The 21,177-nt window shown below is 42.2% G+C and overlaps 1 protein-coding gene and 1 non-coding gene across 2 annotated transcripts in view; both read right to left on the bottom strand.

Annotated features, from left to right (window-relative positions):
• Positions 1-21,177, bottom strand: part of ccdc180 (coiled-coil domain containing 180) — a 41,051-nt gene that overhangs the window by 4,126 nt on the left and 15,748 nt on the right. The window contains exons 14-34 of the mRNA XM_042337422.1: positions 19,288-19,461; positions 18,412-18,527; positions 17,286-17,412; positions 16,589-16,649; positions 16,157-16,311; positions 14,622-14,798; positions 14,467-14,570; positions 13,614-13,789; positions 12,815-12,995; positions 11,913-12,059; positions 11,302-11,446; positions 10,297-10,413; positions 9,043-9,141; positions 7,690-7,776; positions 6,408-6,580; positions 4,312-4,379; positions 3,063-3,183; positions 2,222-2,296; positions 1,764-1,830; positions 1,415-1,559; positions 532-692 (exon numbers count right to left, since the gene is read on the bottom strand). Coding sequence (XP_042193356.1) covers positions 532-692; positions 1,415-1,559; positions 1,764-1,830; positions 2,222-2,296; positions 3,063-3,183; positions 4,312-4,379; positions 6,408-6,580; positions 7,690-7,776; positions 9,043-9,141; positions 10,297-10,413; positions 11,302-11,446; positions 11,913-12,059; positions 12,815-12,995; positions 13,614-13,789; positions 14,467-14,570; positions 14,622-14,798; positions 16,157-16,311; positions 16,589-16,649; positions 17,286-17,412; positions 18,412-18,527; positions 19,288-19,461 — 2,676 coding nt within the window. The remainder of the gene's footprint in view (positions 1-531; positions 693-1,414; positions 1,560-1,763; positions 1,831-2,221; positions 2,297-3,062; positions 3,184-4,311; positions 4,380-6,407; positions 6,581-7,689; positions 7,777-9,042; positions 9,142-10,296; positions 10,414-11,301; positions 11,447-11,912; positions 12,060-12,814; positions 12,996-13,613; positions 13,790-14,466; positions 14,571-14,621; positions 14,799-16,156; positions 16,312-16,588; positions 16,650-17,285; positions 17,413-18,411; positions 18,528-19,287; positions 19,462-21,177) is intronic.
• On the bottom strand, positions 2,710-2,781 carry trnav-cac. Its single transcript has one exon. It is a non-coding gene; the product is annotated as a tRNA-Val (tRNA).

Raw genomic sequence — 21,177 nt, 5'->3', positions numbered from 1 at the left:
CTCACTTTCCTCAAATTTCAGATCAGCTGAAATCCCTTCACCTTGGCCTCACCCTCTCCTTTAAGAACCCACCTACCACATGTGTTAGGTCAGTGTCACTGAGATCCTCATCTACATCTTTATAAAACATAGAAATAGGAGTAGGCCATTCAGCCCCTCAAGCCCATTCCGCCATTCTATAAGATCATGGCTGATCTGTACCTCAAGTCCAATTACCCGCCCTTGCCCCCTATCCCTCAATACCATGACCTAACAAATGTCTATTCATCTCAGTCAATATCTATCCACCTTACTCAGTTTGATTTAAATTTATTTAAATCTATGTCTGATTTAAGAATAGCACCTTTAACAATGTAGAGCACACTTAGCAGTGCATTGGAGTGTCAGTCTTTGTGAGTTCAGAGACCCAATATGGGGCTTGAAGTCACAATATTCTTAATCAGAGGTGAAAGTGAGGCAAGGTGACACTTTTTAACCATAAAAAAACACAATAACCTAAAGATCTAGATGCCCAGATGCTATTACAGGTACCTTTGCATGCTCCAGTTCCTCCAGCTTCTTACTCAATGCGGAGCGAGTCTCTGCAGTACCTACAGAGATACTTTCCATGTGAAACTTGAAGACATCTTTGATCAGCAGCTGAGGTACGTGGGAGAGCATCTCCACGAATTCTCTCAGCTTCTCTCTGAATTCTGCAACAAAAATATTGGAAACTCATGTCAAAAACGGGAGATGTGGGAGAAGAGGAAAGAGGAGAAAGTGTGGAAGGTGAGATTGCTGTGAGCAGGTGGCGGTAGAGTTGAGGTGGAGAAAGCGGAGGCAGGTAAATGGATCTTGTCGATGTTAGAAAACAGGAAGTCCTCCTCACATTTGGAGATAAAGGTGGGAATGGAGGGTGGAGGAGTCTAGGGATATCTTTGCCTGCCAAAATAATCATGGAGTAGAAAGTAAATTAGACCAAGAACAGAGTGACACAAACCTTTGCTGTGGTCCAGGCATTTTTGACATTTGAGGTGAGTTCGCTGAGATACAGATGATCAGAGGTGACTGTTGTTCAAGGTGATTTGAGGAGGTAGAGTGCAATTTGGGATTTAGTTAGGGCTGAGGTGTTGTGAGTCAAGGCAAGGAATTATTGAGCAGCTGCAGTGTGAGAGGAAGGCCATAGGGAGTGAAGTTTGCAAGATTCAAAGGCATTTGTGAGGCAGACAGAGATATTTTCCTCCAAGGCTGGAAATAAATGGTGGCAGGCGTGGGACAGGGAGGGAGATAAGGGAGGAAAGGATGAAGAAATGTTCTAAGATGGCTTTGTCAGAGTTAGAAATCTCAGAAATGTAAAGACCTTGAGAGATGACTGAAACCTTTAAGTCCATTCTGTCCAACCATTTCAGACCATTCAATCTGAAACATTTGTTACCTTGCAGACAAGTATTTTGGTAGTTCTCTGCCTGAATAAGGTACGACTGCATTTTGTGAAGGAGTTCATCTGCACATTGTTCAAATGTATCTTTTAGATATTCTGGTCTGGTGACTGGAGTTCTGTCTTTCTTTTTGTAGTATTCCTGTTAGAAGATAAAATACTGTTGGAAAATTACTTATTATTGGAGTTTGCTTCTGAACCCAGTGTGATGCAATACCAATGAGGGAAGCATTGAAGTTGATTACCAAGTCAATAAAAAAAGAGATTCAAAAAGAGAAGGGAGTTTTTAGCATAAGTGGTATCCTACAATTTGTCCAGATTTCTCAAAGAAGACTATTTTTCTCACCTCAGCAAGTGCCAGTAGAGAAGTGGTGCCTTCCCACAAAATCCGTCTTATCAGGCCTTTAAAATGTCTGGAAGAGACAGATGTTAAAGAGTTTATAATATTTTGAAACTGATATGTTAAATAAAGATGAATCTAGCCCTTTATGAAAGCACCTTATAGATCCAGGCAAAGTGATCATAGTATAAATTAGAGATGAACAGAGGAAGGATTGGATATCTCCATTGTCTTTTTACAAATAAAATTGTCTCTCTGGTGAGGCTAAATTCATTGGGTAAATGCTTCACAATATGAGATCCATCTCGATGGAATCTCAGAACCCATAACTTCTCTGACCCAGAAATAAGAATGATACCAACGGAGCTAAACTGAATCTTCCACTCAGAGTTAGCAAACAATATAAACAATAGACATTTTCCTGTCTAAAAAACTAATTTCAAATAGATGTTCAGTGTACGTACTCAGAGTCTTCTGGTTTTTCTCCAAATATCTGATACTTTGGATCAAAACGATTTGGCTTGGAATATTTATGGAGACTGGAAAGACAGAAATGTTCAACAGTCATTCATTACGAGAACAATTAAGATAAGCTTGAGCTCTTCAGCTTTGAAAAGAAGCCTTTCCTACAAAATATACAATCACTTCACAGTAAATCCTAGGTTAATAATAATAAACAAACAAAATTACATTTCACGTCGAGAGGATGTCCCAAGGCGCTTCACAGAATATATTGTCAAGTGAATTGACTATATTTTGTGGGCGAAACGCGGCAGCCAATTGCGAACAGGAGTGTCCCACAAACAATCATGGATTAAATTGACTAATCTTTTTTTGGAAGGAATTATTACCCCTGGAAAAGCGATGCGCCAATTGACTAAAAACCAGGTTCTTACTTACTGCTTGGCAAACAAAGGCGTGTGGAGTAGAATAAGGAAACTTACCCAACATTTCGCCCTACCGGGAATTGAACCCAGGTCTCTCGCTTGTGAGGCGAGTGCTCTAACCACTGAGCTACAGGACTCCACTGACATGAAAGGCACTATATCATCAGCTTTGACTGAGAAGTCCTCTGCATTTGAATAGTGTGCCACGACTTGCTGTCACTCGTGGAACCATGCCACAGCAGAATCACAGTGCAGTAGGGGAGAAAGGGGAAGTAAATTATATTTTAAATCTCAGAAAGGGAATAAAAGACTTGGACTTAGTGTCTGAGGAGAGAACATAAAATGTTGGAATAAAACCAATCAAAATATAAGATCGAAGTTGATAAAAATAACAATAGGGAGCACAAAAGTCACTTACTTTGTTGATGTAATAGAGAATGGTGATGGAGCAGGTCTGGATAATTTTAAGTTTAAACCGTGAGGACCGGTTCCAGAGGTCATTCGGAAAGAAGAACTCAAATTTACTGGTTGAGATGATGCTGCAGTAAATATAGAATATAGTACATTTGAAGCAGAATGTTCTAGATATCTATCAATATTCTGAAATCATACTATGTTACACGCAGAATACATCAAAATAGAATACATTTAAAGACGTTCAGTAATGAAAAGGGGAGAATACTACCAGTGAACTGTAGCCACCCAAAATGTTATCATAATTGTACTTTATTTTATATTGTCAAAACAGACCTCTTTCACCAAGCTATGAATCATCTTTCCCCTCCTGACTTGAAAGGTGCTATATAAAGGTAAATTGCACAGTCTCAACAATCTAACATTATAGTAAATTTAAAACATTATGCAGAGCAGACAGCATATATATATACCCAGTGTTGCAGTGATAAATACAATTGATAGTCCTAAAATAAAGAATGGAATGTGTTTAAGGAATACTGCAAATTTGTCCCAGATTTTCCAAAGGGTGAAGTGATTGAGGGGAACTATGAATAAACTCCACCCTTCCTCATCTAGCAACAATTTCCTTGACATTCCTGATAATAACAGTATTTCTCTCCTTATCTCCTGAAGGCACTTGATGTCTTTTCCATTGGTACCTCTCCAAAATGACAATTAATCATGTAAAAGTCCTTACAGCTAATATCAACAAACAATTCATATGCAAAGATTTTCCCAGTTGCCTTGTATCCTCATCTGATACCCACTCCAGCAGGCATCCCTAAGGATAGATAACATCCCATCCCTGATACAAGGGCAAAGAGACTAATTGTAGTCCTAAGTGCTGCCCCAGAAATTGTGGATCAGCTTATTCAGCAAAGACTAAGAATTTAACCTGTAATAATAATTATAATCCTTTCATTTGATATGGAATTATTTGATAGGGATTATCATTACCGGAAAAGCGATCTACCAATCAACTACCAAACGGATTCCTACTTACTGCTAGGTAAACAGAGGCATGTAGAGGAAGGAAACTTGCCTAACGTTTCGCCCTGTCCAGAAATCAAACCCAGGTTCTCTCACTTGCGAGGTGAGTGCTCTAATCACTAAGCTACAGAACTCCTGTGAATTGGTAGTGCATGTGGCCCAAAGCTTTGCCCACTAGAGATCAGAGAAGCTACAAATGATTTTAAGTATAGAAATCTTACCTCCGTACATTAATTGGTCTTCAACTGGGTTGAAAAACTGATCATTTGCGACTTTTATTTTCTGTGTTCTGTAATATAGGTTACATCATTCAGTATACATCAAACAGTGTTTGAATCAAACACATCTTCTCATATTTTTGCAAGGATATGGAATCCCTTAATTTTCCTCCCAATTCCCCTCACCTTCTCTGTTACATAAACCCCTTCAGCATCCTGCTCTCAGTCCTTCCATAATACAATTACATGACCATTAAGTAATTGGATAAATGCTTCATTTGGCAAAAAGAATAGGAATGTCTGAGGCTCAAACTCAACATATAAACAAGCTAAACTAAAAACAGTAGTACTGCTTTTTTGGAGGTGGATGTCTCAAACATTAAGAACAGCCAATGGGTCAGGTATTAGAGGGTGCTATCTATTCTACTTGGAGAATCCCTCTACTAGCGATTCATAATTGTAGCTTGTGAATCATTAGGTCATCCACACTTTGGTAGCAAAATACATCAAGTATTGCTCATAGCTGTCGCAGTGGCACCATTGGCAAAGCCTCATAAGATGATGACATTTGCGATTTGGCTCACACGTAATCAATTACAGCCAACATTGATTTATAAAAAGTCTTGCTTGATAAATTTAATGGAGTTCTTTGAGTAAATAACTGAGGAGTTTTGATATAGGGAATTAAGTGGATGTTGTGTATATTGATTTTCATAAGTTACATAAGTGCTTCACAAAGATGGGTCTAAATTAAGTGTGGAGAAAGCTGATTTTTTTCCTGCATTTTCACGTCTCGAAGATTTTCTCAGAGGTGGAGTGGAAACCCAAGGAAGGCAGGAAATTGGGAGGTGGCAAGGGTGGGAGGGGATGACCAAATGTCTGGTCAAAGAGTGAAGAGATTTTGGAAGAGCTTTGTAAACAGAGTAGAGCACAAGACAGAAAGATGGATTTTGGAAGAGAGTTCCAGAGAGTGAAAGGAGAGAAACCTGAAAGCTCCCTTGTTGAGTCAAATAAATGTATTTATACTACAGTGAAACTCACATAAGTCGTATCAGTCGCAAACATAACATTTAACATGAATTACGCGAAGTCTGAGTTGGAGCCAAACTGTATAAGATGTATAAAATCCGATTTAATCAATAGTCTACACTGCGCATCCGTAATTCAATGCAGCCGGTAAGTGCACGTGCAGTGACAGATCAGGACTATGTTTCCCGCGATTCAATGCATCTTGACCCATAAGAGCACTTACCGGCAAGCATCGGTACTACATTGAAATGTAGATCTTCTGCGCATGTGATGATGGGTAAAGACCACGATTCCTGCCATTCAATGCAGCTGGACGGTATTGATTACCTCTTAACTTGTATCGCCGCTCCGCTATCTTCCATTCCTCCCACACTTACCGTCTGCATTGAATCGCGGGAAATAACGTCTCATGCATCGATGGGTCAGGACGTCATTTCCTGCGATTTAATGGAGGTTAGAGGAGCAGTGATACGAGTCAGGAGGTGATAAATATGACTAGTGCAAAGAAATCTCAGTGGTTTTGATAAGAAACTGAATGGGACTTGGATGGAGTACTGTAGCTCAGGGGTTAGAAAACTCGCATTGCAAGCGAGGAGACCTGGGTTTGATTCCCGGCAGGGCAAAACATTGGTTAAGTTTCCTTACACCACACACCACTGCTTACCTAGCAGTAAGTAGGAACCCGGTTGTTAGTCAATTGGCAGATTGCTTCTCCAGGGGTAATAATCCCTTCAATTTTTTATTTTTGAATAATAATAATCTAGTCATTCAATCCACGGCTGTTTGTGGGACATTGCAGTGTGCAATTGGCCACCAGGTTTCTCACACAAAATATACAATCAATCCACTTTACAATATATTCTGTGAAGCGCTTTGCGACATCTAGAAGACACGATAAGGTGCTATATCGAATACAAGGATTATTATTATGTATGATTTAGAGGATTAACCAATTTATAAAAATAAGACTTATGTGAGTTATACTGTAGTCTACACAGAATGATTTTTTTAAACAGAAAATTATTAAGGTTTTTAGTAACAGAATGCTTTGAGCTTAAGTTTCCACTTACTGTGTAATGTCGTGGATAACACTGATGACCACATCATCTAGGGCATGCTTTCCCATCCTAGATGGATGCAGCAGGCTCTCTGATTGTGTGAATGTCAATCTGCTCTCCTGTTTATCAGCGCGGGCTGCTAGACTTATGGGTCCCTGCAGTGGAAAGCCTGAAACGGTTGGGCCCTTGGATTTAACATAAATGAAAAGTATTTATAACCATAGGCCCTCATGACCTTGCCCTCAGCCAGCTGTGGTAGCATCTCCGTGAGGAGAAGTTTCAGATCTTTGCCTTCTGTGAGGCTCTGCCTGATTGTTAAAGTCTGAGTGATTCAGGTTGTTAAAATTAACCCAAAAAGTTTTTGACACATGTGCTTAGCTTAAATGAGTTTTAACAAATAAAGTGATAGTTGTGAAGTCGGCCCGCTCTGTCACACTGACGGCTGCTCACTTATGGGCGCAGTGTGTGTGTTTGTGTATGGGTGTGAGTCTTCCCAGCCACAGCACATCGTAGTGGCTCCGGAGGACGGTGCCTGTATAGACACCCTTGATATACAATCACTGAGCTCTTCCCTTGGAATGAAGATCTATCAGGGGTTAACTGTACATACACACAACTACAACAACAACAAGATTACATTTGTATAGCGCCTTTCACGTCGGGAGGATGTCCCAAGGCGCTGGACATTTCAGCTGGGGTCAGGGGGGGAAGAAGGGAGGGGAAGGGTGGGGGGTGGCCAATGGCATGGTTGAAGAGGAGGGTCTGGAGGCAGAACTTGAAGGAGGCTAAGGAGGGGGCGAGGTGGAGTGACTGGGGAATGGAATTCCAGAGATTGGGGGCGGAGTGGCTAAAGGCTCTCCCGCCAATGTTGGGGTGGGTGGGTCGGGGGACGTGGAGCAGGCCGGAGCCTGCTGAGCGGAGGGATCTGGCGGTTTGGTATGCGGGTGTTAGGAGGTCGCAGAAGTAGGGTGGGGCGAGGCCATGGAGGGCTTTGTATGTGAGGACCAGGATCTTGAACTGGATCCTCTGAAGGATAGGGAGCCAATGGAGTCGGGCGAGAGTGGGGGAGATGGGGTCATGGAGTTTGGTGCGGGAGAGGACACGGGCTGCAGAGTTCTGGATTATCTGCAGCCTGTGGAGGGAGGAGAACTACATATACAAATGTGTATATATTATATAGCCACACAAATGAGGATGTATTCATACACAGTCAGACTAACATATACATGGACACACACAGAGCAGACACACAGACAAGAATATAGACACACTGACATAACACTCTTAAACTCACCAACAAACAATTGAGATACCTGCTCCTTTTATCCAGTAAGTCCAGAATAATTTTGGAAAAGTCATACAGCTCTTCAGGTGTCACACTCTGGAAGGTAGGAGTGGGTTGGGGACAGAGGGGACAGATGCATTACTTACAATGAGAGAAATTTCTCTTGATTCAGGATCCCCTACAACAACGTTATATTGTAAAGCGCCTTTCATGTCAGAATGCCCCAAGGCGCTGAACAGTCGGGAATCAAGACCAGAGCGTGATGGGGGGGCAGGGTTGGGATGAGGAAGGGCAGAGGGGGTAGGTGGGCGGCTGAAGGCACGGTCGATAAGGTGGGTCTCAAATTTCGCCTTGAGTTCCAGTGGGTGGGGCAGAGAGGCTGAAAGCCCGGCCACCAATGGTAAGGCGGGTCGGGCAGGAGACAATTAAGCAGGCCACACAAGACTGTGCGGAGGCTGGAAGAGAAACCGTTGGCGGAGACATATTGGAGATAATGTGAGAGATAAGACCTGAACCATTCAAGGACAGAACCTTGAAGTTTGAGGTGAGAGGAGAGACGGTGGAGGAGGGTGGAGTGGTCCAGGGTATCAAAGGCAGCAGAGAGGTCGAGGAGGCAGAGGGAGCCCTGGTCACAGATGGACAGGATGTCGTTTGTCACCTTGACCAGCGCAGTTTCCATGTTGGATTGGAGGGGCTCGTAAAGGGAGTAGTAGGAGAGGAATGAGTGAAGCTGGGAAGGATTTATGGGCTGGTGTTTGTGGGAGGAGGCAACTATTAAGTTAGCGGGAGGAAGAGAATTGGGAAGGATGTGGATGAGTGAAAGGGGTTGGGTGGTGGGTGGGAGGGTTGTCTTCTAGAAGTGGTGTCAGTGGGCCTTGTGGAGAGACTGGGGGATGAGGCAGTTGGGTGGCTGTTCTGGGAAACCATCTGCAAGTTACGTGATAAGCCTGGCAGTGGAGATGCCCAAGCTGGGATAGATGGAGGCTGTGGAAGTGATGGGGACCATGGAGGAGGCAGACAAAGAGAGAGAGAGAGAGAGAGGAAGAGCGGAAAATTGAGAAGGGGATGGAAGGAGGAAGCAAGAAGGGGTCCCAGAGCGGCAGCCAAAAGCAGAAGCCAATGCTTCAAAGTGAATATTAATGTTATATTATTGTTTATTAATGTAATATTAATAGTTCTAAATAGAGGCCGTGATGCTCGATTCAAGGTTCCCTTGTGGACCGTGGGCACTTTTGGATGATGTACAGGTTGTATCTGGTATCCTTAGAACCACGGAAGGGTTAAAAAGCATTCACAAGAGGGAAAGAACAGAAAATAATTCCATCTGATTATTATGAAAACAAATCAGGCAATATGACCAACCTCTTTATCCATGTTTGGTCGCATACATGCATCTAATTTCCTCTCAAAATGCTCCAGGTAGGAAGATATATTCATTCCCTGGTGATTGCTGATCGCTACCTGCAATGCAGAGTGGTTTCTTAGCATCTTATGAGGATATGTCCATTTCTAGCTCAGGGACCTGAGGTCAACATTGCTCATTGCCTCACTATTACAATTTACAATTTAAATGGAAAATTCCTAAATTAAGTCTTGAAGAGGAGGCAGTTTCTCAACAATCCACCAAATAAAACTGACCACTCATTTCATTCATTTTTGGTGTTCAGCTGAGGGTCGGACACACGTGGAAACTCATCACTGTGCTTAAGAGTATCCAAATTAAAATGACAATTCCATGCATCACACCTTTACATGGAAATTCCAGAAATAGATTGTAGGAATGGGATGCACACTCTCTCCCTGGAGGGACACATTCCACTTACCAAATTCCGGAGAGTATTAGGCGCAGGTTGGAAAGAGCTAAAGCGTGCATTGGGGTAACTGCTGAAGTCTAACCAGCTAAACCCACACAGCTTGCCATTGGAAATAATAATAATAATGATAATAATCCTTGCATTTGATATAGACATCGCTGTCTGGCAAGCTTTCCCATTGTTTGTCCAACAAGGACCACCCTACCTGTTACTGTTTGGGCTTACTAGGAGCTGAGTGGGAACACTCCCTGCCCCCAGTGACTGGCCTACCCTTCCAAGCCCTGCCAATGAGCCAATCTGGCTGTAGTGTCATCAGCAGTGCCCTGGAATACTGCGGACCCGTCTGGCTCAGGAATCGGACTACCTAGACTGCTACAGAGGTCTCAATTCTGACAATCCGTTGCCAATCATGACACCTTGGAGCCAGTTCAGCACCAAGGAGACCCTACGTACCTTCCCCACCCCCCCGAAGAAGAATGTTTACAAAAACAATTTAAATGAAGAAGACCTTTCAGCACCATTTAAGGAAAAACTATTCCTATTTGCTGGACAGTTCAGTACCTACCTGTAACATCTCAGCACAACTGAGCTGGTGCAAAGGAAACCGTTTTAACTGGTATTAACTTTTGCAATATTTGTCTTAAGTTTCAACCAGGATTTCAGCCTTTTAATTTCAGAATAATTTCCAGAATAACATCCTCGCTAATTGTGATATCAAGTTGATTTGTAAATGAATCCCATGCAATCTGATTGTAGCTTTTCTCAATATGTTTCACCTGGAGAGTTTGAAAGCTTTTCTTACCTCAGATTTTATTCTTGCTTGAGTGTTTGTCAGAAACCGCTGAATTTTCTCAATGAAGATCAAATCCATTGTGAGACGAAAAAATTTGTCTTCAAACTTTCTGATCACCTCAGATGCCTTTTGGAAGAAAAAAAGGTAACCCATTCATGAAACAAAGTTCCAACTTCCTACTTTTTTTGTAGTTTATTAATTCCACTTAATGTATTTTCACATTGAAAAGAACTTCACACAATAGTAATAATCCTTGCTTTTGATATAATGGTTTAACACGTTGTTAAGATGTCAAGGATTCAAGGATTTTAGTTACTGTTTTTGGGGCAGCCAACTTGCACACATCAATGTGCCACAAACTGCCATGAAATGAGTGACCAATTTTATTTGTGACAAATGACCAACTAGTGATTATGGGGAGGTATAATACAGGGTGTCCTTGGAGCTGAACTGGCTGCATGATAATATTTCAGTTCTGTAGAGTGCGTGAGTTTGATATCAGGCTTGGACAGGATAGCGCTCAGCTGTGATTTCCTCTCTCTCCCCTTGCCGACACTAATAGTCAAGGCTCATTATGTTTCATATTGGGTTTAATTCTTAATATTTGCAAAATATTGAATTATGGCCATTTGGGTGCATTATTGAAGGTGCCTTTGGAACAAAAAATACCTGTGGTATCTTTCAGGGATGATAATATTTTGCAAATATCAGGAATTAAACCCAATATAAAACCTAGTTTATTTTGCGGTATTTCATAACCAGATCCTATTAGAATTCCTGGTGGGAGATCTGCCCTGGACTTTGATCACATTGAAGTAAGTTGCTGCAGATTGCCATAAAGTATGTTCAGTACTGGGTGAAGTTCCCATTTACTTGACATGAATTATTTACTAAGGGATATAATAATACTAATAACAATATTATTATTATTATAATGTGAATTAGACACCATGGATTTATGTTAGTTAAGGTTCTAAGAAGGATTTGTATTAAATTGGGTTATTTAAAACCTGCCTGTTCTAATGACAATGTTTCCATTACTTCCAAATCCACCAGGATTAATCCTTCTGTTTTGGCAATGTTTCTGGCTGTGTTCTCAAGACTTTGTCCATAGATCTCAATTTCCTCTGGTGTAAAGTTTCCACCTTTCGAAAATAACCTAAAAGACAGGTAATAGCACAGCTGTAGAAAATCCATCAAGTCAGTAGGACACCTCAAGAATCATAGAAATTTACAGCACAAGTAGAAGGCTATTTGGTCCATTGTTTGTGTTGGCTCCGGTGTTTTTGCTTAGCCTTCCCCCGTAAACCTGCATCTTACTCCTTTTTAGATATTTAGTTTGAAAGCAAATATGAAATGTGCCCCAGCCACTCTTCTGGCAGTGTATTACATATCCCAACACTCCGTGCATGAAATCAGTTCTCCTAATCTCCCCATTTGCTTGCTTACTAACTACAGTGGAAGCCGCTTAAGCCAGGCACCGGTTTACCTCGGACACCAGGTAAATCGGACAAAACACACGGTATTCTTACTTGTTTTAAATATGATAGTTATCTTGGACAAAAGCAGACATGTAAGCCTATGTTCCCAATAAAAATCCAATGGACACTTTTCCCTTTGGGTACCTGAAGGATGTCATGCAGAGCGCATTACGATCACGCAATTCCTGCAGTGTTTTTTCCAGCTTCTGCTGAAAGTTGCGGAGTGACATCCTCACAGCAGTCATGTGTTTGTCCAGTTTGGAATGTAGGGAGTTTACCATCGTGATCAGCCTAAGGAGAGACCGGAAATGTCAACAACTATTTTTTAATACCAGGGCATGATATGATAACCTCTTGGCTTTCACATTCCACCTCAACATCCCAAAATACGGGTATTATTTATGTATGCAGCGACCACCAAGCCTGCGATGATGCCACCAAAGGAGAGCGTGCAGAAGATAAAGAGAAAACAACCTTCGGAACGGCAGGTGACTGTGCAGAGGGCAGAAGAAAAAGTTATTGGATGAGACAAAGTATTGATCCTTGGACAGAGGGAATATAAAGCTTTGGATGGAGCGATTAACTGAGTGGTTAGGCAGCAGAGAGATTGAGGACGACAAGGACAAGGAGCCTTGGTCGAAGACAAATAGAACGTCATTCAAAATATTCATCCTAATATCTTTGCATTAAACCCTAATACTATAATAACAATCCTTTCATTTGATACAGCACCTTATCACACCTTCAAGACGTCTCAAAGCGCTTCACAGAATATACTGTAAAGTGAATTGACTGTGTTATGTGGGCGAAATGCGGCAGCCAATTACGCACAGCAGTGTGTAAAGATAAATGACCTGTGTGCTGATCTTTTATAGATATGAGCTCCTGGGTTACAACGAAGAGGCTTTCCCTGGCTCATTTGTAAAGTCCAGAATCAAGGAGTGAGGCGGATTTGTGGTAAACAGTGGAAGAGGCTGCAGGAAGGGAGGGATCTGGGCTACGCTAGTTGAGAAAGCATGTCCGCTTGCTACTTAGCTTCAATTTACCTGTCAGACTTTGTGGCATTTCTGAAAATGGTCTCCATGCTATATATGTTTCGCCGGAAGTTCACAATGAATTTGCAATGCTCTGATTTGAGGATTAGAAAATCAGCTTGCAATTTTGTAAGAGACTCCTCAACCCCTTTACAATGCCGTTTCACCTTCTCCTTGTGCAAGCGAAGTTCCGCTGTGAGAAAAGAGCAATGCTGTGACTTGACAATGATTACAACAACAATAAGAACTGGGGTAGCGTCCGAGAGCACTTGACAGTGGAGGAGCACGATGCCAAGCTGGGAAGTGACCGTCGAAAGGAAAGGTCTGAAGATGGAGAAGGAAGGGGTAAGGTGGAGGGATAGAGGAAGAGTGTTCCAGAGTTCAGCGGCAGAAAGCATGGCCGCCGTTGGTGGAACAGAAGGTACGAGGGACATGCAGGAGGCCAGAGCTAGTCGAGGGACGCAGCGGGTTGTGGAGTAAGCAGGTTGTAGAGGTACCAAGGCATGAAGGGATTTGAAAAGCAGGTGAGGATCTTGAAAAATCGATCCATTCGGCGATCGGGAGCCAGTTGAGCCTGGCTGGAACTGGTGTGATGGGGGCACGGAGTTTAGTACAGGTGAGTATGTGGGCGGCGGAGTTTTAGATCAGCTGGATCTTATGGATGGTAGAGCTGGGGAGACTGTCGAGGAAGGCATTCGAAAAATCGAGGCAGGGAGGTGACGAACGCAATGGACGAGTGTTTCGCCTGCATCTGGGGTAAGATGAATGTCTGTGAAGTGCGTCACTATATTGATAGTACAAAGCGCAGTACCAGCTCTGACATTGAGTACATCCATCTTGATACGTTTGACCCTAGGCTCGTGCAGGTGAAGTCGCAGCTCCAACTCCCCTTTGAATTCTTCATTCTGGCCCATTATAATTGTCCTGGCATTTTCCAGCGCTATCTCGTACCAGTCCTCAAAGTGTTCAAACAAATTAAAACATATTCTGCAATAAAACACAGTGGATGTTAATACATACATCTTTAGCACCAGAGCCGCTCACAGAGCAGGCTTCTATTTGGAAATTGCTCAGAAGATTGAATGGAATTCCTGATCTAGTATTCCGATATTCCGACCCGGAGAAATGATACACCGTCCCTTGAAATTAAAAAAAATCATTATGTTGTTCAGGCTGGCTCAGGTGGTAGCACTCTCACCTTTGAGTCAGAAGGTTGTGGGTTCAAGCTCCACGTCGGGACTTGGAACTCATATGGTCTAACCTGATCCTCTGATGTAGTGCTGAACCTGTGCACAACCTCCACATCAGGTTCGATCATCACCAGGTGTCCTTTTTAGCGCACATGCCATCCCTGATCACATAGCCTGCCTCCGACCACACCTCACACCCAATGCTGCGAACACGCTATCCAGGCTTTCATCAACTATCACCTCAATTTTTCCAATGCCCTCCTTGTCAGTCTCCCCAGCTCCATCTCCCCAGCTGCCCATCCCTCAATCTCAAAACTCTCTGCTGCAATCTCTTTGCCTTGCCCATTCTTTACCCATCTTCAAATAGCAGGTGAAGATCTTCCTCTCCAACCGTGCCTCGGGTCACCTCCCCCCCCCTCTCCCCGAGGTGTCTTCATAACTATGTAATGTACAATTTTCACTGAGGACACCAACCTTTTCTTTATTTTGGAAAACATTTCTTTGGAAATCAGGATATTCTTCACACATGCAAGGGGCTCCTCCTCCTCCTCCTCCTCCTCATCATCATCATCATCCTCCTCCTGCTTCTCCTCCCCCTCCTGCTTCTCCTCCCCCTCCTGCTTCTTCTCCCCCTCCTGCTGCTGCTTCTCCTCCACGTCTTCGTCAGGTTCAATCAGAAATACCTTCTTCGAAATCTGCTCAGGTATTTTTGGCACAACATAAATTGCGTACGTATGCCCTCTGGAGGTGGTAAAATGCTCAAGTATCATCAAATTTGGGCTTTGATTAATTTCTTGTGAATTGAGCTAGAAAGAAATAAAAGGCACTGGAATCATGTTGTGCTGGAGAACATAAAGTACCATGCTATTGTACCAGCATGTCATAAAATCTAGCCCTAAAAAACAATGGCTAAATGGGATCGAGAAAGTAATTTGAGAACAATATTGTAACACAGATCAGGACAGACAGACCTGATCGTGGCTTATTAGAATAAAGAGAGGATTTCAGCATCTCTGCACTCTACTCTATATTCCCCAACTCTAACGCAAGTTATCTGATGGGTTCACATCATTATGTATCTTACTCTAGTTTCCAGCCAGCTTAGGCATACAGTCATGACTCTAACAACAACAACTTACATTTATATAGCACCGCTCATGCAGGTAGATACCATTATAATAATCCTTGCATTTGATATAGCGCTTTTCACGTCGGGAGGACGTCCCAAAGCGCTTCACAGAACACACTGTAAAGTGAATTGACTGTATATTTGTGGGCGAACGCGGCAGCCAATTGCGCACAGCAATGTCCCACAACAGTCGTAGATTGAAAAATGACCAATTTAATTATTGTTTTTGGTTTTTTTTTTGAGGATTATTATTAGGCGTGTGGAGTAAGGAAACTTGCCCAAGGTTTCGCCCTCTGCCTGGAATTGAACTCAGGTCTCTCGCTTGCAAAGCGAGTGCTCTAACCACTGAGCTACAGGACTCCACATTGAGAATGAAACAGATCATCTTTGTTGATTTGCCAGCCACTGATGAGATTTAATAATGATAATCATTGCATTTGGGTATTTCACCTTTCACATCAGGAGACATTCCCTCAATTAAAATGAGGCTTTCTCCGCACATCATTTAACAGAATTTTTACTACAAAGTGTTCTTACACATTCACTTTCTCACTCTCCTGGTGGAACCTCCTCGAGCAGTATAAACCGGAGACCAATGACATATTACAACATTTTGGGGATGATAATAAAATATACACTAATCTCCTATCAAGAGGCTTTGTGAGCCTATCACCCCCACCCTCGCCTGGCTCTATTGGCTTCCCATTCTCCAGTGGATCAAGTGCAAGATCCGCATTTTGTATTCAAATCCCTCCATAGTCTCGCAACCTTCTCAGTCCCTATTGATCCACTGCTCATTCTGTTCACTGGGTACTAGTCCTATCACCCCACTATTGCTAATTCACCTTGTGCAAGTCTGCCTACCTCTTTGACCATAATTTCAGTAACCTTTCCCTACCCCGCCCTGCTCAGCTGCCACTCCCATCTTGGATGCCAAGCCAGGATCATCAAGTGATTTGGAATGTCCTCCCAACACAAAATGCATGGTATCATATTACAGGACCTTTTTGTTCTCATTGATCACTTTGAACTTACACTTTGTTCTTCAAAGCCAGTTCTCTCTGTGACAATTTCTCTCTCAGGTGGTTGCCTGTTGATGTTCTGAGATTGATTCGAGTCTGCCTGGAGAATATCACTCCTATCAGGCTGAGGAACCTTCTGCTTCTGGTCAACTGTTTCAAGGGTGAGATCTAGAGGAAGGAATCATTAGATCTGTAATGTTGAATACTGCATTTGTATGATCACATACATATACATAAATGATTTGAACTTGGCCATAGAGAGCAACATTTTAAAGTTTTTTTCAGATGACACAAAACTTGGGAACATAGTAAACAGTGAGGAGGATGGTAGCAGACTGCAGAAGGACATAGACAGACTGGTGAAATGGGTAGACACATGGCAGATGAAGTTTAATGCAGAAAAGTGTGAAGTAAGGCATTTTCGGAGGAAGAATCATCTACACACCTTCAGTATGAACGACTGCCTCAAACTCTGATGGGACTGATTCTTCCTCCATTTTTTCTTTCTGCAATAAAATGATGTCAAAATATTTATGTCAAAATAATTAGCATTTTACAATGAAGTTCTTGCTTCCCAACATGAAAGTCATGCATAATCTGCTGCCACTCAAACTTACCTGCTTTCTCCAATAGCTCAGCAAGTTTACTCAGCAAGTATAACTAAAGACCTTCCTTTTTGGTCGTGCTTACAATTAGTTCCCTTCTCCCTCTCCCCCTAGCTCAGGGTCAGACTCCGCCACTGTCAAGCACTCCTGTACGCTAACCTGTGTGAAGGTCGCTATATAAATGCACGTTGTTGTTGTTGTTGGTTGGTGGTGGTGGTGGTGAGGATCTAATCTTCACAGACTGTGAAAGTTCCAGTTTCAACCCTTGTTCCTAGCCTGATTCTGTCCTCACCACATACACCCTCAACTTCCAGTAAAGGTCTTTAGACAATGGTTGATACAGGCACCCTCCCTTACTCAATTGTAACCCAACAATAGTCTTAACTCACTCAGCACGGACTGGAACGTGTAATTCTTTGGTCTGTACATGTTCGTAACTTGCTGAGCCATCAGGAAAGTTACTTGGTTTGATACTTAGCAAGAGTATACTGGATCTTACTACTGTCATTACGGTAGGTAGTTGAAGTATTTTCTTACCAGATTAGAAGTCTCAATGATGTGAAAACAATTACAGAGGGATACTTTATATTTGTCTAGTTCATTTTCGGTGATGGAAATGTAATTCTCCACCAACTCCATTTGTTTGTGGTAAAACTCATTGTACCTGTACAAAGAGGACCATCATATAAGAACAAGTGACAGGATTGTACCATTTATCCAATGTAATTCAACGAGTTAGCCTCAACAAAAGCTCTCTAAATTAATATCACTAGCCTGTCTGACAACATCTAGTTTTAGCTCATTAAGTAGTCCCGAAAGGCCAGAAAGCGCTCTGAGACACCGTCCGGCGTGAAGGGTGCGATATAAATGCAAGTTTGTTATCTACTGAGATTTTCAATATTTTCAAATCATCAAAAAGTACTCTGGCATCTGAGATGTGAGTCTGATCTAGGCACTTATCACATCTAGGCTTGACTACACCCTGCTTGTCGTGTCTTCTCCAGGCTTCCTGACCCCATCACCCCCACCCTCGCCCGGCTCCACTGGCTTCCCATCCCCCAGAGGATAGAGTTCAAAATCCTCATTTCAAGACCCTTCAAGGCCCTCCACGGCCTTGCCCCTCCTCATCTCTGTGACCAGCTTGGGTCTAAATCCCTGACTGTCCAGCGCCTTGGGATGTCCTCCCTACATGAAAGGCGCAATACAAATGTAATATTGTATTGATCTGAGTCTGGACCTTTGAATCCAGCACCATAGCTCCCTCAATGGATTAGTGGGTAAAGCCAGTACCTTCTACAGCATGGCCATGTAAGTCAGTTTGCTGATCTGAGCTAGGACAGCAATTGGGGTGCTACAATTCACCTCAGTTACCCTAGAGCATGAAGGTAAAATCAGTAACATGGACAGTTTACCAGAGGGTGACAGTAGAAAAAGCAAAATATTTTTTTGGAGCAAACAGGAAAAATTGGCAAAGATTGTTTTTAAACTACTGGATTGCATGTTACACTATGCTGCTGCCTTCTGGTGCTCTGACCAATCAACTCAGTCTGAAATATGAATCAGCAGGTCAACATTCATAAAGGAAAATCCATTTGTTGCTGAACCACAAGCAATGTTGAATATGTTATGTTTTATAAGTTTAGAATAAAGTACAAGTACGTGCTCTTTTTTGATATTATCCAGTAGGCACTCGGTAGTCGCAAGACTTGAGATCAATTCGTTTTCTGTGTTTTTCTGTCTCAGTTTATCAACAGCAAGATCTAGATGTGCTTCCTTTCTCTAAAAGAAAAAGTAAACAGAAAGTTTACTGAGAAAACAAATCCTGTTTTGTGAAAGTTGGAACATATTCCCATTGTACAAAAATAAGTAACAGCGGCAAATACACTGGAACAAAGGAAGTTAAGAGGGGATCTAGTAGAAGTCTTAAAAATTCTGAAAGGAATTTGAGGGTAAAATAATGAAAGATTATTTCCACAGGTTGGTAAATCTGTAATACCAGGGAAACAAGAGAGGCATAAATTCAAGATTATCATGAGAAAAATTAAGGGAACGTGGAAAAAATTACTACAAGTGGCTATTGAAGCTAACACCATAACAAAACATGTCCATGATTTCCAGCAGCTGTTGCCTCAAGCCTCAGAATTTCCTCATCAGCCTTCTGACAGACATCTGCCTTCAGTGTGGTGGGAGGACCTTACAGGAGGACCGTTTGTAACACCTTGAAGTTCTTGAGATCCAAGTCCAAGGCTGCGTAACAGGCTTACTCAGCACCAGCTGCTTAATGCAGGTCCTCGTGTGATGGTCCTTGACAAATAGACTTACCCACTGTGAAGCTGCAATGAAACTTACGCTGATTAGATGTCAATTAACTAACTAACCTTGGGGTGAAGTAAGCAGCAACTCCTTGGAAATGAAATGAAAACAGAAGTCGCTTGAAACACTCAGCAAGTTAGGCAGGAACTATACTGAAAGATCATCGACCTGAAACATTTTGTAAAAGAATGGAGAGGGAAAATAACACCAACTTGACAGCTCCTACCTGAATTTCCTCATCATGTAAGGCACGGCACTTGTCCAAGTTTTGTTTCAGTTCATCCTCCTGGCCCGTTAGGAGAGTCAGATGCACTTCCCATAGGTTGACTACTTTTTGGCAATATTGAAAGAACTTATTGCATCGAGTATTTACCCTCTTGGTTGCTTCCTCCATTTTTTGCTTTCAGTAGAAAACATAAAGAGGTTGCGTTAGATGGAGAGATTCCAATCCTATCTGGGAACATTCAAAACTTATTGCTTCCTCCTCACAGCTACTGGGGATAAGTGCAGCAAATTGTTATTGCCAGAAGCTGTGCCATAATAAATCTTCTGCGCACATGAGTTCATTATCCAGCCACACCACAGCCACAACACGCAATACGGTAGAAGATCAGCTGGCATATCATGTCATCTAATTTTTGAAGTCGCCCTTACTTAGTGCAAGTTGTTATTGTATTTATTAATCCTAGCTTTTCAACTTTTTCCCCATGATATCTTAATGATTTTTCTGCTCATGTAATTATCTCGGTCTCCTTTGAATTAACCTAATAATCCGGAATCAATAGTCATTTGTGGTAATGAATTTTACATTCAAATGATGCTGTTGTTATGAAGAAATTCCTTCCAATCTCCCTGAGTCTTCTGCTAATAAAGGAAATGGTTTTACATAGAATTGTTAAGCAGTGAAAGGGTTAATTGTACAAACTGGCCGATGTGGGTAATGAATGACACGAGTGGGAGGCCACTTGTAGTTAGTTAAGTAAAGAACTAAATGAACTGATCCAGTGCTTGTTGCCGACACAACATGGTGTCAGTAGCGGGATTCGGGACACACCAGGGAAAGTTTTTGTAGAAAGCAGATAACCAGAGGAGGAGAAGAAAGGGTAGAGAGAATAGAAGTATACTGAGTCTCATAGAACCATAGAAATTCACTCATTATGTCTGTGCCAGTTCCCTCAAAAGCAATCCTTTCAATCCCATTTACCTGCTCCTTTTCCCTCCATATGCCTACAGCTGACAATTCTTAAAATATTTGTCTAGTTCCCTTTTGAAAGCCAATATGGATGTTGCCTTAACCACCCACTACCAACAGGGCATTCCATATTCTAGCTACTCCGTGTGTGAAAAAAATCATCCTAACCTTCCATTTTGCTCACTTACTAACAATCTTAAATTGATACCCCCTAGTTGCTGACTCACCAACCAGTGGAAATAATGTCTCCCTATTGATTATCAAAATCCTTCATTATTTTAAAGACCTCGATCAGGTCGCCCTTCAACCTTCTTTGTTCCAACGGAAAAAGTCCCAGTTCCTCCAGTCTCCACTCATAGGTCAAACCACTCATCCTAGTAAATCTCGTAAATCTCTTTTGCACCTCCTCTATCTTGACGTCTTTCCTGTGTTCTGATGTTCCTAAAGTGGGGTTACCAGTCTAACTAACAATTTGCCTAAGTTTAGCATCACCTCTTTGCCCCTGTACACTTTATTTATAAAACCTAAGATTCCATTAGCTTTTTTCTCCTGCAAATGATTTAATAGAGGTGTTAAAAACGATGAGGGGTTTTGATGAGTAGATACGGAGAAACTGTTTCCTCTGGTGGTCGGTAACCAGAGCACAAGGATTTAAGATAATGGCAAAAGAACTAGAAGGGAGATGGGGAGAAAGTTTTTTTACCCTGAGAGTTGTTGCAGTTTGGAATCCTCTGCCTGAAAGGCTGGTAGAAGCAGATTCTATAACAGCTTTCAATGGGGAATTGGTTAGGTACTAAAAAAGGAAAAAATTGCAGGGCTATGGAGTAAGAGCAGGGGAAGGACTAGTGGGTAGCTCTTTCAAAGAGCCGGCACAGGCACAATGGGGCCGAATGGCCTCCTTTTGTAAGATTCTACGAATGCATT

Source organism: Callorhinchus milii, unplaced genomic scaffold (assembly GCF_018977255.1).
Source record: "Callorhinchus milii isolate IMCB2004 unplaced genomic scaffold, IMCB_Cmil_1.0 Scaffold8, whole genome shotgun sequence".
NCBI lineage: Eukaryota > Metazoa > Chordata > Chondrichthyes > Chimaeriformes > Callorhinchidae > Callorhinchus > Callorhinchus milii.
This window is presented reverse-complemented; position numbering and strand designations above follow the sequence as displayed.